At 40.0% G+C, this 14,036-nt stretch overlaps 1 protein-coding gene across 3 annotated transcripts in view; it reads right to left on the bottom strand.

Annotated features, from left to right (window-relative positions):
* Positions 1-2,026: 2,026 nt before the first annotated feature.
* LOC122081447 (probable cyclic nucleotide-gated ion channel 20, chloroplastic) overlaps positions 2,027-14,036 on the bottom strand; it is a 259,284-nt gene continuing 247,274 nt past the window's right edge. For 2 of the 3 annotated variants that reach the window (XM_042648608.1, XM_042648596.1), the window contains 2 exons: positions 4,020-4,182; positions 2,027-2,389 (listed from right to left, as the gene is read on the bottom strand). In XM_042648608.1, the coding sequence (XP_042504542.1) occupies positions 2,269-2,389; positions 4,020-4,182 (284 nt within the window). In that variant the 3' untranslated portion in view covers positions 2,027-2,268. Of the gene's footprint in view, positions 2,390-4,019; positions 4,183-14,036 lie in introns of those variants that run through there. The other variant, XM_042648600.1, reaches the window with a different exon arrangement.

Genomic DNA, 14,036 nt, shown 5'->3' with positions numbered 1-14,036 from the left:
AAGATGTAGAGCTGATTAAGCCATTTAATTTAATGAAAAAAGATGCATCTATCTTCTTTAATCTCTAATATCTCAGTTTCTAATTGCGAAGATAGATAGTACTGCTACCTTTCAAACAAAGGGATTCTCACCACCAAGATTGTAGCTCGTTTTATTCAAAAAAATTTACTAACTCAATCCAATGAATGTCATAATAGGTGTACATGATTACTCTGCACTCAATGGTGGTAATTTCTCTGGAAAATCAATATTCACCCCAAATTTAAGTTGTTCTTTTAGAGAGTGGTACTATAAGGGATTCCTACCAAAGTGTTCCTAAATACTTAGATGGACATAGATCCTGCCTGTGATCTATGTCTCCGTGGACAGGAGAACATTATGCATGTGTTTCTCATATGCGATTTTTCAAGAAGAATTTGTGCTGCTGGTCCACGTGGGCTCAGAATTGAATGTTTGCGATTTGTTTCCTTTCCTTCCTCGATTATGTATTTCTTTCAGTCATTTATGTTGAACTCCAGTGATTTGAATCACTTTTTTAAAGTTTTTATTATTACTTGATACTTCATTTGGAAACATCGGAATTCGGTCACTTTTGGTTCTTCTAAACCAAACCCGGAAGATATTAATCAGGTCTACCACTGGGTGTCAGCCACCTGGACAAGCCAATTACCCCAACTTCTGATGACTTGGCGGACTCCCGGATTGACCATCAGTTTTTTGTCGATACGTTACAATCCAACAAAACCATCCTTGTCACTACATCAGTTTCTATTAATCAATTGTCGGGGTGGGCAACGACTATTTTTTAATAACGAATGCTTATTCCTCTATGCTAATCATTTGTTGACAGGAAAGGCTACTGAAGCGGCTGTGGAGGGGATCTTAAATGGCTTAATGGAAGCAAAAAAACGGAAGGATGGGTTGTTCAGGAATTGTGGTGTGATGTGCCTCATTATGATGTCCTTATAGACCCTAACAATTTTTTGAAGTGGCCTTAGGCTACTATATAACTTGTAGGCTGGAATTGGAGGAATCTCTGTTCTCTACCATTACTGTAATTAAACAACCAACTGATTACTTTATGTATGCACTTAGAAAAGCTGCTACGCAACCTGTAACTCAAAAATCCTCTTATCTGTAATTGGTCTGCACTTCATTTCTAGTTTATATTTGGGAAATCATAGGTCTCCATTCATTTCCAAAACCAAGAAAATAAAAAATGGCTAGTGGGTAATTCCATTCCAGTTATGACAGCGACAATGATGAAAAGGCATAAAAATCCCCCCGTTCTACCAAGTATACAACGGATACATGGTGAAGCACACCTATTTGGCATATGAAAAGATGATGTGGCCAATTGGACTTTTTTCTTTTAATGGAAAAAAGAAAGAAATAAAATTAAGGCTAGAAATCTATGTTCAGGTTAGTACATATGAGGTAGGTATGTGTAGTTACGGAATTCCAAGCTAGTTTTTTAACAAAAAGGACCACTTCATTACTAGGCCTGAGCTTAAACAGAAAAAGATGAGGGTTAAACTGTATTTGACATTTGGATAGAGAGAATATGGCCTAAGATAACCGCTTCTCAAATTTTAGAGCCTAATTCAATCAAAATAGCCTCCCATGTATTGACATGCATCCCCATATATCCATGCATATCGACTAGTACTCCAATCATCATTGGAACTCTTAACTTTTTCAAATGCTTTGTATTGCCAATTGGCAAACACCATTTAGGCTGAAATTTGAAATGTGAATTAGGAACCTTGGGCTCTACCTATCCACAAAATTTAGCCCCATCTGATAACTCGCCACAAGACAAATTTAGATCTACATACCTGGAATTTGTTTTTGATATGCCAGTCCAGGAATCCCACAAACATAAGTTTCCCTAGTCGGGATCCCTAATAAGAACATCTGATAATGGATGATCTAGATTGATGGGCATGCTTTTGTACATGACTGCTGATATGAAGGATGAAATGATCAAGCATTCCTTATGAACTGCATTTAATATCATTCAATATTGTTCATCCGAAAAATTCACTAGGAGATGTTGAACTGAAGTAGAGAACATAATTTAGATACATAGCCTTCAACATGAACCAATATTTTAATTGGAATCTGTTAACAAGGGTGGACAGATAAGTTAAAATACATTCAAAACAGAAGCGTATGTTCCATAAATTTCATTACCTAAGGGCAAACAGACAATGCAGATCAGTGATAATACATTAGATACATACATGTGTACGTTCTAACAGTTCATTATTTCATTTCCTGAATCTCCTGATTAGAGGTATTGACTTGATTTAATCGTTTTCTTCTGCATCTCCAAGCTACTTGGATAAGGATTGCTGCGCATGATCTCCAATAGGGTGATTCGTACCTATCAAGATGCGAGCAAGACATTGTTATGCAGGCACTCAGATAAACAAAGCCTATCCTTTACTTGCCTCATTGATATTAAAGGAGGGAAAAGAAAAAAGACAGGCCTTTTCAATCCATAAGTGATTTAAAACAGTAGAGGGTCCCAAAATCCTAGATATTCTTTCTTCAAAACATGGCACCTCATTTTCCCTTCATGTCATATGAATCAAGTAGCATGTGCATACTCAAAGAGAGCCACAGTAACTAGTTTCTGTAAATGTGTGCTTGAAATCTTCCAGTTAGAACAAAGTTTAGCCATGCAAAGAAAGGTTTATGAAGGACAGCCAGTTTCTGCTGTCTATAACTTCCAATAAATGACCAACAATGCAAATCACACATGAGCTCTCATCCTCAATGTTTCCCCTCAAAATTGGAACAGAAGTCAAAATTAGTAGGATATACTAGAAAAACTGATTTTGAGATATTCCATATATAATGTTTCAGTTTTTCTTTCCTAGTAAAGCATTTGACTGTCAGTTAATCTGTCTCAGTACAGTAATGATGGCATAGAAATCACTGATCATAGTTCCAATTAACTAAAATGCATAAAAGGTTTCTACCGATTTTTATATGCTAGCAAGAGACCAACCCCCAAGGGGTGTTTGCAAACCAATCATAAGATTTCAAATAACTTTGGTGAGGATTTCATTTGAGTTGTAACAACCAGCATCTACCTACTTACAGCATTGTTGACTGGTTTCTTCACATGCTTGATCAAATTTTGATCCTCTTTTGCAATTCAAGGTCTCTAAGGCACCGTTTGACAACATTCCGTCTCTGCGTTTTCTTGTTCCCAGAAACGGAGAAACAATCTAAAAAGCGTTTGATAAAGTTGTTCCGTTTCACCCGTTTCTAGAAACATAAATCAAAATTTATGCCTATTTACAGTTCTAGAAATGACTTTGACGAAACAAGTTGGACTTGTTTCGTCATTTCTAGAAACGAGTTTGACAGAAAAAAGGCTATTGTGCCCGATAAATCTCTCAATTATTTAAATCTAAAAAGAAGCAACCAAACTCTCTCTCCCTTTTGGGCATCCGATGATACTATTGGATTTTTAGTGACATTATGTCTGCAAAAAGCACTAAAAATGTTTCGAGAAATAGGTTTATCAAATACCAAAAAATCTGTTTTTTGTTTCCGGAAATGTGAAAAGCCGTTTCTGCTATTTCTAGACACAGAAACAGCAGAAACGTCATCAAACGGTGCCTAAATGAACCTTGTTAGATAGGGTAGGCTCCTATAATTCAGAATTTGGTTCATTTTGGATCACTCTGTGGTTTGCAGCACTTGTTTAGAAGTAGGCTCAAATAAAGGATCAAGTTAGGGAACAAAGCACCTATTTTATTTCCTTTCCTTCCACCCCCCCCCCCCCCCCAAAAGCCCCCCAAACTATATTTAGTTAAATGATCCAGAAAAAATGACATGAATATTTTAGGAAGCTTTAATTTGATCAGTACTCTCACTTCTGGGAATCAAGAAGACCTGCCTCATGATTTGATTCATAGATCTATCATGAATCAATTTTAATGTCTACCTAAACGTAAGAACTTCGGTAGAAAACAAGGTAAGGTTGGCATATTAATAACCTTATGGCTCCTTGAACACGTCGGTTCTGCAAAAATCTTGCAAAACGAGTGGTGACTTCTTCTAAATCAGCAGCCTGGAGTGAGAATGCTTGCACATTAGTTAAACATCTTACTGTCCTGTTGGATAGCAATTGCTGTCCCGTTATACTCATTCTTCGCCAACCTGTACAAGAACATGTTTCACAATTAATACATATTCATTATAATCTATTTGTTCTCTAAACAGGCACGTCAGTTAGATATTAATTACTTCAGTCATGATTGTTACAAAGGCTATAAAATAAAAAGATCAACAATGTAACACCCCAAAAATTAAAACTTCAGAGTATGTTTTCAGCCCAGGGGATTTTCGTAATTTTACATTATATGAGATGGCATATAGGTGAATTAGGTACCTAGAAATTAAGGAGTGCTTTAGCTCTTTATTTATATTTGATTTGTGGACCTAATAAATAATTAAAGTGTCAGTGATGTAGGGGGTTCCTAGGTGACTAGGTTTCCTATAAGATTAACTAACTAGGTAGGGTAAACTCATGGGACTTGGGTTGGACAGGATAAAAGAAGCTCAGCAAAGAAGATTAACATGCAAAATAAAATGAGACTAATGAACAAAGTAACAGAGAACAATAATAGTCTAGGAAGAAAAACACATGAACTCACTCAAGTGTCAAAGGGGGAACATGGGGTAGGGAACATAGCAACAAGCAAAATTAAGTTATGGCACTAGTCTATTAAGCACAAAAAATAGATAAAAATACCATGTTATATGCTCCAAAATCAGTCATACTTGTAATAAGAAAACCAGCAGTATCTAAGGTAAAATAGTGGTGCAAATAATGGTAATAAAGGGGTGGATTTTAATGGAAGATGTGGAGTAAATAATGAGGGGACAATGGGGGAATGGGGAAGGTTCAGTCTCTACTTACCTGCTGCCCAGATTTGAGAATAAAGGAAAACAACCCAGATTTTGAAAAGAATGTTCAACAGCAGCCCAATTATTAAAAGGAGGTCAGCAACAGCCCAGGTGATGATCTATCCACGTAGCATGACCTTCGGTTGTTGCAAACAGTGGCTGCAATAGTGCAGCGGCAACAGCAAAGTAAACAGCAGCAGCAGAGAGTAAATAGCAGCAACAACAGAGAGTAAACGGCAGCAACAGAGAGTAAACGGCAGCAGCAGAGAGTAAACAGCAGCAGCAACAGAGAGTAAATGGCAGCAGCAGAGAAAAGAGAGGGAGGCGAGACAAGAGAGAAAGCCGAGAGAGAGAGAGAGGAGGTCAAAAAGGGGGGGGGGAAGAACTAGAGGCGTGAGAGAGGAGTCGGGAGAGAGGAGCATCATCTTGTGTGCTTTTTTCCAATAATATCAACAATGGCCAATGGCCAATGGCCTTACACTTTAAATAGAATAAAACTTCTAAAAATAAAAAAGATACTTAGAAACTCAGTTATTTGAAATAATAAACTACCTAATAGAAAGAAGTCCTAGTTTCCTAATTATTTAAAACAATCAAATAATATCAGAATTAAAGCAAAGTAAAGTAAGATTTGGTGGGGCCCATTAGATTTGCTGAATGGGAGAAACAAGGGGGGTCGAACCTAGCCTGGGAAGGCTGGTTCGACTCCTCTCTTTCCTCCTTTCTTCTTCTTTCTGGTTTCTTCTAATTCTCCAACCACAGAGATGGGACTGGTTGGGTCTTCTTTTTCTTTCGACTATACACTTTGATGTCCCCATAAACTCTCCCCCAGCTTGGAAAAATTCACCGCCAGTGAATTACGGCTCAGGTAATACTCAAGCAGGCTTGGGCTGAGTCGTTGGATTTCTTGCAATGTGATCCAAGTGTTGTCAATCTCCGATTGCCCACGCCACTTGACCAAGAACTCTCTAGAACCTCCTGTGTGTGTGGACACAATCTTCTCATCCAGGATTTCCTTAACTTCTTCAGTCATTTTCGTGACCTTAGGCATAGGCGGTAATGAGGTGGGGGAAGTGGTTAGTTGGTTTAGTAGTCTCATCAATGGTGAAGGGGAAGTCCTCAAAGTCATAAGGATAGAAAGGGGTAATGGTAGAGGTACCATGGTATGGGACAAGGTCTTCAACATTGAAAATATTACTGATCTCCATACTAGCTGGCAGATCAAGAACATACGTATTGGCACCTATCCTCTTGAGTACTTTGAACGGACCTGTGCTACGAGCATGCAGCTTGCTCGCTTTTCCCTTAACAAAGCGTTGCGGCTTAATTTTAACCATCTCCATATCGCCCTCTTGAAACTCTTGTAGCCTTTGATGCACATATGCTTTCGACTTATATTGTTCGTGGTTCAGTGCTATCTGTGTTCTTATACCTGCATGCAAATCATGTATATGCTGAGTAAAAGAATCGGCTGACTGGGATGTCCTAGAATTGGACACAACTGGGACAAGGTCTATGGGTGCCCAGGGCTAGTATCCTGAACAAATCTCAAAGGAGGACAGACCAATGGTACAGTTCTTAGAATTATTATATGCAAACTTGGCCTGGCTAAGGACTCGATCCCAATTGGTAAGTGCTCTCCTATGAGGCAATGTAACAAGTTTCCTAAACTCCTATTGACAACCTCAGTCTGACCATCAGTCTGAGGGTGGGAAAGCTGAAGAGAAACGGAGCTTAGTGCCCATCATCTGTCATAGGGTCCTCCAAAAATGACTGGTGAACTTAACATCCCTATCGAACACTGTGGTGAGGGGTAACCCATGGTACTTGACAACCTCGTTAAAGAAAAGTTTGGCCACTATGGACACATCAGAGGTTTAGAGCATGAGATGAAATGGATCATCTTTGTGAAGCGATCTATAACCACGTAAAAGAATCATAGCCTCTCGAAGTTTCTGGCAAACCAAGCATGAAGTCCATGCCAAGGTCTTGCTAAGGGGAACGGGGAACAGGTAGGGGAGTGTACAACCCGTGTTCTGCTTTTGTTGTTTAGCAGTCTGGCATGTCCTACACTGACTCAACTCTAGCAACATCCCTCTTCATTCCTGGCCAAAAGAATCGGTCCTCAACTAGGGTGATGGTCTTATCTCGACCGAAATGGCCATCGACTCCCCCAACATGCAATTCCCAGATCAAGAAATCTCAGAGTGAAGTCTTGGGAATGCATAACTTGCTTCCTTTAAAAAGGAAGCCCTCCCTAAGTAGGTACTCCGAGCGGTTGACCGGGTTACCTTCACTCAAGGAAGTGAATGGCTGACTAAAATTAGGACAGGTGGGGTATTGATCCTTGACTCGCTCGAACCCTACAATCTCTACACTCATTGCTTAGAGTAAAACATTAGCCCGACTCGTAGCATTGGTGCGATTGAGGAACATGTTCACCCGGCTCAGTGCATCTGCAGCAGTATTCTCGACACCAGGTTTGTGCTGAGTACAAAAGTGTACTCTTGGAGAAACTCAACCCACTTGGCATATCTCTGGTTAAGTTTTTTTGGGCATTCAGGTATCTCAGAGCTTGGTGGTCAGAGAATAGCTCGAATTCCTGCGTTAAAGGTAATGTCGCCAATAGCGCAATAATTGGACAACCGCATAGAATTCATTGTCGTATGTGGAATATCGTTGCCTAGCTTCATTAAGTTTCTCACTAAAATAGGCAACATGGTGGCCCTCTTATCCTAGGACACCACCTATTCCAATACTAGATGTATTGCAATTCACTTCGAAAACCTTAGAAAAATCTAGGAGGCGCATGACTGGAGCTTTAGTCATAAGCTTTTTAATTTCATTAAAGGCCTTCATAGCACTCTTAGTCTATTGAAACTCATTTTTCATGCAATCGGTGATAGGAGACATAATGGAACTAAACCGGTAGATGAACCTCCTGTAGAAAGTGGCTAATCAATAAAAGCTTCGTACTTCATAGACATTAATTGGCTCAGGCCACTCTATGATCGCTCTCACTTTCTTAGGGTTAGCAGATACTCCTTGAGTTGACACAACAAATCCTAGAAAGATGACTTGATCACTCATAAAGGTGCACTTCTTGAGGTTGACATAGAGTTTCTCTTGTAAGAGAACATGAAAAACCTTCTATAAGTGATCCAAGTGGGAAGACGGGGTTTTACTATAGATGAGGATGTCATCAAAGTAAACCACTAGGAACTTGACAATGAATGGTGAAAGCACTTGATTCATTATCCTCATGAAGGTGCTAAGTGTATTTGACAAGCCAAAAGGCATGACTAACCATTCAAAAAGGTCATCCTTCGTTTTGAAGGCTGTCTTCCACTCATCTCTAGGGCTAACCCTAATTTGGTGGTACCCGCTCTTGAGATCAATCTATGAAAAGATAGAAGAGTTAGCCATCATATCGAACATGTCATCAAGTCTAGGGATAGGGAACCTCTACTTGATGGTGATCTTATTGATGGCCCTACTATCAACACATACGCCAAGTGCCATCTTTCTTTGGCGTAAGGTAGGTACAACACACAGGCTAAGGCTTTCCCTAATGAATCCCTTCTGTAATAGTTCATCCACTTGCCGTTTGAGTTCGGTGTGTTCTTTAGGATTCATTCGGTAGTGGGGGTAAGTTCGGGAGAGGATCCTGAAACTAAGTCAATAGCGTGCTGGATGTCACGCATAGGCTGTAACTCATCACGTAGTTCCTTAGGGAATAACCTCTCGAATTTCCTCAACAAGGGTTGTACTTCTCTAGGAGCCTCAGTGAAGAAGAGTGACATATCGGTATTACTTTGTATGGCAACTAGAGCATAAATCACCCCTGACTTTTAACACTCTCCCTCAAATTGTTGATTTAAAATGTTGAGTGTCTTGGTGGGGTTTTATTTGGTGGTACTTCCCTTGTGTTCTGGAACCCTAACTTCCCTAGGAGAACTGGGGGTCAGTCTGATTTTCTTCCCTTTGAACTCAAAGACATAGGTGTAGACTTCCTATAATTGGTGATATCTCGGTCATATAACCAGGGTCTACCCAGAATGATGTGGGCAACATCCATTTCTAGGACATCACACCACTCGATCCTCATATCCTGCAAAGTGTAGGAGAACTAGACACCTCAGATTAACGGGGATGGTGGACTGATCTACCCAAGCAACCTTGTAAGGCTTGGGGTGGGGTTCACGTTTAAGGCCCATTCGGGCAATAATGCTCTTGGCGACCACATTCATGTAACTCCTGCTGTCTATGGTGACGCGGCAATTCTTGCCTTTATGACATGTGTAAGTAATGCAAATATTAGTTTGCCACCAATCATCGCTACTCCTAGGTTGTGACACCATGCATCGCACAATACTGAGCTTGAGGTCACCGACCTCCTTGGCGTCCTCATCAGATATGGTCTCATCTGGCCTATGGTCCTCATACTCATGGTTCTAAAAACCCTCTTGGTCACCTTCTTCAAGAGTCTGCTCTTTCACAAAAAGATTTCTATTGGGACACTCTCTGGAGAAGTGACCAAACCCGTGACACTTGAAGCACTATTGTTGCCCACTACACTTGGGTGCTTCTCCCAAAATTTCTTTACCCTTGTTGTCAAATTGACGCTGTGGTGCAGCAGGGGGTTTTGGGAATCCAATTGAGCCTTGGGGTGGTTTTCTAAATTGGGACTCCCCAGCTTGGAAGCTCTTCCTCTGAGAATAAGTTCTCATGGAGGATTCCACCTCAAGGGCTATCCTGAAGGCCTATGGAACGTCTCGCACCAGGTGGGATGCTATACGAGATTGAATTTTGGAGTTGAGCTCAGTAAGGAATCTGGATAGTGTCTGCTCAACATCCTCCCGAATACGGCATCTAATTTTCAATTTATTGAACTTGCTCATGTATTTGGTCCCAATCAACTTTCCTTGTGTCAGGGTATTCATTTCATTCAATAACTAAAGCCTATAAGTGATAGGCAACAATTTCCTCTTAAGCCTCTCATGCATTTCTACCCAGGTAGTGATCGGCTCAAGTTCTAGGTGGTCCTCTTGGTACTCTAGGTCTGTCCAGAAGTCTTAGGTAGCTCCAATAAGCTTGAACTTAGCAAATCGGTAGCGGACTTTCTCTGGCATATCGTAGAAATCGAAGTACCTATCCATCTACTTGATCTAATCCAGAAGGATCCTAACATCAATCTGACCATCATAGGCAGGGGCATCTACCTTAATCATCCATCTGACATCAAATCCCCTATCATAATGCTCATAACCCTCATCATCTCCATATTGGGTTTGGTGTCTTGGCAGTGGGCCTCAACCCCTACCCCAACCCCCTAGCACGCCCTAGGCCTTGGAAGTTATCCCCCATTCATAACCATCAGTGTGGTTATTCTTGTTCACTTCCTTAGGGTTAGGGCCTCTGTCCCTAGTTTCAGTGCCAGTTGTGTTACAACCTTGCCGTCCATCAGGGTTTTGGGCACTTGTCTCTAGAGCAGCTAACTTATCGGTAAGGGTTTGGAGATGAGCAGCTTGTGTCTCTTGTATAGCTTGGCTAGCTTGGAGGGTAACTTGGATGGCTTTCATGAATTTAACCAATTGCTCAGGTTGGGTGGGTGCGTCAGGAAGGTCAGGCATATTCTGGTATACTCTACCACTACGAGTGGATATAAAGAGATGGGCAGCCAAGGTACGATTGCCGCCAAAGACTCAAGTCTACTCAGAATCTCTAATTAAGACAGGTAGTTAGCCCTCTCAATCTTGAAGTCAGAAATCTTCCTCTCAAGTATGTGCTTTTGGAGGGAATAGCGTCCAATGCTATTTGGTCCAGTCAATCTAAGGAAGAAAAGGGTGTCGTCTAACATAGACTCGACTACGGATAGATTATGACGGAGACTAGACCTCAAAAGGTAAGACATGTAACCAATGGACATCAGTACCTAATTACCCTAAACTTAGACAAAACCATGCTCTGATACCAAGATGATGTGGGAGGTTCCTAGATGACTAGGTTTCCTACAAGATTAACTAACTAGGTAGGATAAAGTCATGTGACTTGGGTTGGACAGGATAAAGGAAGCTTAGCAAAGAAGATTAACATACAAAATAAAGTGAGACTAATGAACAAAGTAATAGAGAGCAATAATAGTCTAGGAAGAAAAACATATGAACTCACTCAAGTGTCAAGGGGGGAACATAGGGTAGGGAACATAGCAGCAAACAAAATTAAGTTATGACACTAGTCTATTAAGCACCAAAGATAGATAAAAATACCATGTTATATGCTCTAAAATCACTCATACTTGTAATAAGAAATCAGCAGTATTCAAGTAAAATAGTGGTGCAAATATTGGTCAAACAATAATTTAAAAGGGGAGGGTTTTAATGGAAGATGATGGAGTAAATAACGAGGGGACAATGGGGGAATGGGGAAGGTTCAGTCTCTACTTACCTACTGCCCAGATTTGAGAATAAAGGAAAACAACCCAGATTTTGAAAAGAATGTTTAACAGCAGTCCGATTATTAAAAGAAGGTTAGCAGCAGCCTAGGCGATGATCTATCCACATAGCATGACCTTCGGTTGTTGCAAACAGTGGCTGCAATAGTGCAGCGGCAGCAACAGAGAGTAAACAGTAACAACAGAGAGTAGCCGGCAGCAGCAGAGAGTAAACAGTAGCAGCAACAAAGAGTAAACGGCAGCAGCAAAGAAAAGAATGGAAGAGAGAGGGAGGCGATACAAGAGAGAAAGCCAAGAGAGAGAGGAGGTCAAAAAGGGGGGGACGAATGAATTAGAGGCGAGAGAGAGAGGAGTCGGGAGAGAGGAGCGACATCTTTTGTGCTTTTTTTCAATAATATCATTGATTAAAACAATGGCCAATGGCCTTACACTTTAAATAGAATAAAACTTCTAAAAATAAAAAAGATACTTAGAAACTCAGTTATTTGAAATAATAAACTACCTAATAGAAAGAAGTCCTAGTTTCCTAATTATTTAAAACAATCAAATAATATCATAATTAAAGCAAAGTAAGATTTGGTGGGGTCCACAAGATTTGCTGAATGGGAGAAACAAGGGGGGTCGAACCCAACGCTGGGAAGGCTGGTTCGACTCCTCTCTTTCCTCCTTTCTTCTTCTTTCTTCTGGTTTCTTCTAATCCTCCAACCACAAAGATGGGACTGCTTGGGTCTTCTTCTTATTTCGACTGTATACTTTGATGTCCCCATCAGTCAGCCTAGTAGTTACGACTTTAATTAGTGAGAGGTTAACGGTTCAAATCTTTTAAATCTTTTTAGTCTTAAAAAGGGGGGGAGTGATGCAGATTAAATATCTAATTGGGCTTCTTTTTTGGAATGAGTTATAGATGTGTTGGGCCTTTAGTTCCAGGGGTTTTCTTTGTAATGGGCCACTTCTATGGGCCTATAATATGGGTATACGCTAGACATAGGGGATTAGTCCAGTAAGAGTCTTTATTTAGTTATTTTACTTGTTATTAAATATTTAGTTAAACTGGATTAGGATTCCATAAGTCCAGTCCTGTTTTAAGTCTAATTTCTTTGAGCTTTGGGATGAGTCATATTATGAAACTATGGGAGAAGGTTATTGAATCCCATATGAGGAAAAAGACTTATATCTCGGAGAACCAATTTGAATTATGCCAGGTAGATCTACAACGGGATTCAATTTGAATTATTGAATCCCGTTTGAGAAAAAAAGACTCAGAGTTAGCAAGAAGGATCTCCATATGGTGTTCATTGACCTGGAAAAAGCTTATAACAGAGCCCCTAGAGACGTAATCCAACATGTACTTGTGATGAGAGAGGTGTCAAGTAAATACATGGATGTAATTAAAGATATGTAAGCAGACGTTGTCACTAGTGTGAGATCGAAGGTAGGACATAGCAAGGAATTCCCAATTATAATTGAATTACATCAAGGATCAACCTTAAGCTCTTATATGTTTGCACTTATCATGGATAAGCTAACCAAGAGCATTCAAGACGAGGTCCAACATAGTGTATAATACTCTTCGCCGATGATATAGTTTTGGTGGATGAGACAAAAACAGGGATTAACACTAAGTTAGAGTTATGGAGATCTACACTGGAATAAATAGGTTTTAAGATAAGTAGATCGAAGACGGAATATATGATGTGTAACTTTAGTCACACTATGAGGGACTATGACATAGTGAAAATTGAAGAGATAGAGATACCGCAAAGTGACTACTTTAGATATCTGGGGTCAATCATAAATAAGAAAAATGACATAGAGGATGATGTTTCACAATGAATTAAAGTGGCATGGATGAAGTGGAGAGGTGCGACCGGAGTGCTATGTGACCAATATTCCTTTAAAACTTAAAGGGAAGTTTTATAGAATTGTTGTTCGACCAGCTATGATGTACGGGGCGGAATGTTGGGCAATTAAGAAGTGTTATATAGAGAAGTTGTGTAGCAGAGATAATGACATAATGATGGATGTGCGGAAAAACTAGAAAGGATAAAATAAGGAATGAACATATTAGAGCCAATTTGGGAGTGGCCCCGATTGATGACAAACTCTGAGAAAGCCATTTGTGGTGGTATGGTCATGTTCAACGTAGGCCTGAAGACACCCTTAGTAAAGAGTGATATGATAACAATTGAGGAGCTAAAAGAACCAGGGGCAGGTCTAAAATAATTATAGAAGTTGTGAGGAATAACATATAGAGTCTAGGTCTTGTCCCTAGTATGACCTCGGATAGAGCATATTGGAGGGCTAGGATCCATGTAGCCGACCCCACTTAGCCAAGTTTCTCCTACCTTGTTGGGCTGTGCCATCCTTCATCTCTTTGCCATGCACCTTTATCTTTTCCTTTTCTTATTTTCTTCATTTCCCCCTTTGGACCTCATTTTTTCCCTATATTGTTTTGCATGGATCCTTGTAGCTGACCCCATTAAGTTGGGATAAAGCTAAGTTTATTGTTGTTGTTTGGGATGGGTTGTATATGTGTTAGACCTTTAGTTCCAAGGGTTTTCTTTATAATGGACCATTTTTATGGACCTATAATATGAGTATAGGCTAGGCATATGGGATTAGTTGAGTAAAAGTCTTTATTTATATATTT

The sequence above is a fragment of the Macadamia integrifolia genome, chromosome 1 (genome assembly GCF_013358625.1).
Source record: "Macadamia integrifolia cultivar HAES 741 chromosome 1, SCU_Mint_v3, whole genome shotgun sequence".
Taxonomy (NCBI): Eukaryota; Viridiplantae; Streptophyta; class Magnoliopsida; order Proteales; family Proteaceae; genus Macadamia; species Macadamia integrifolia.
This window is presented reverse-complemented; position numbering and strand designations above follow the sequence as displayed.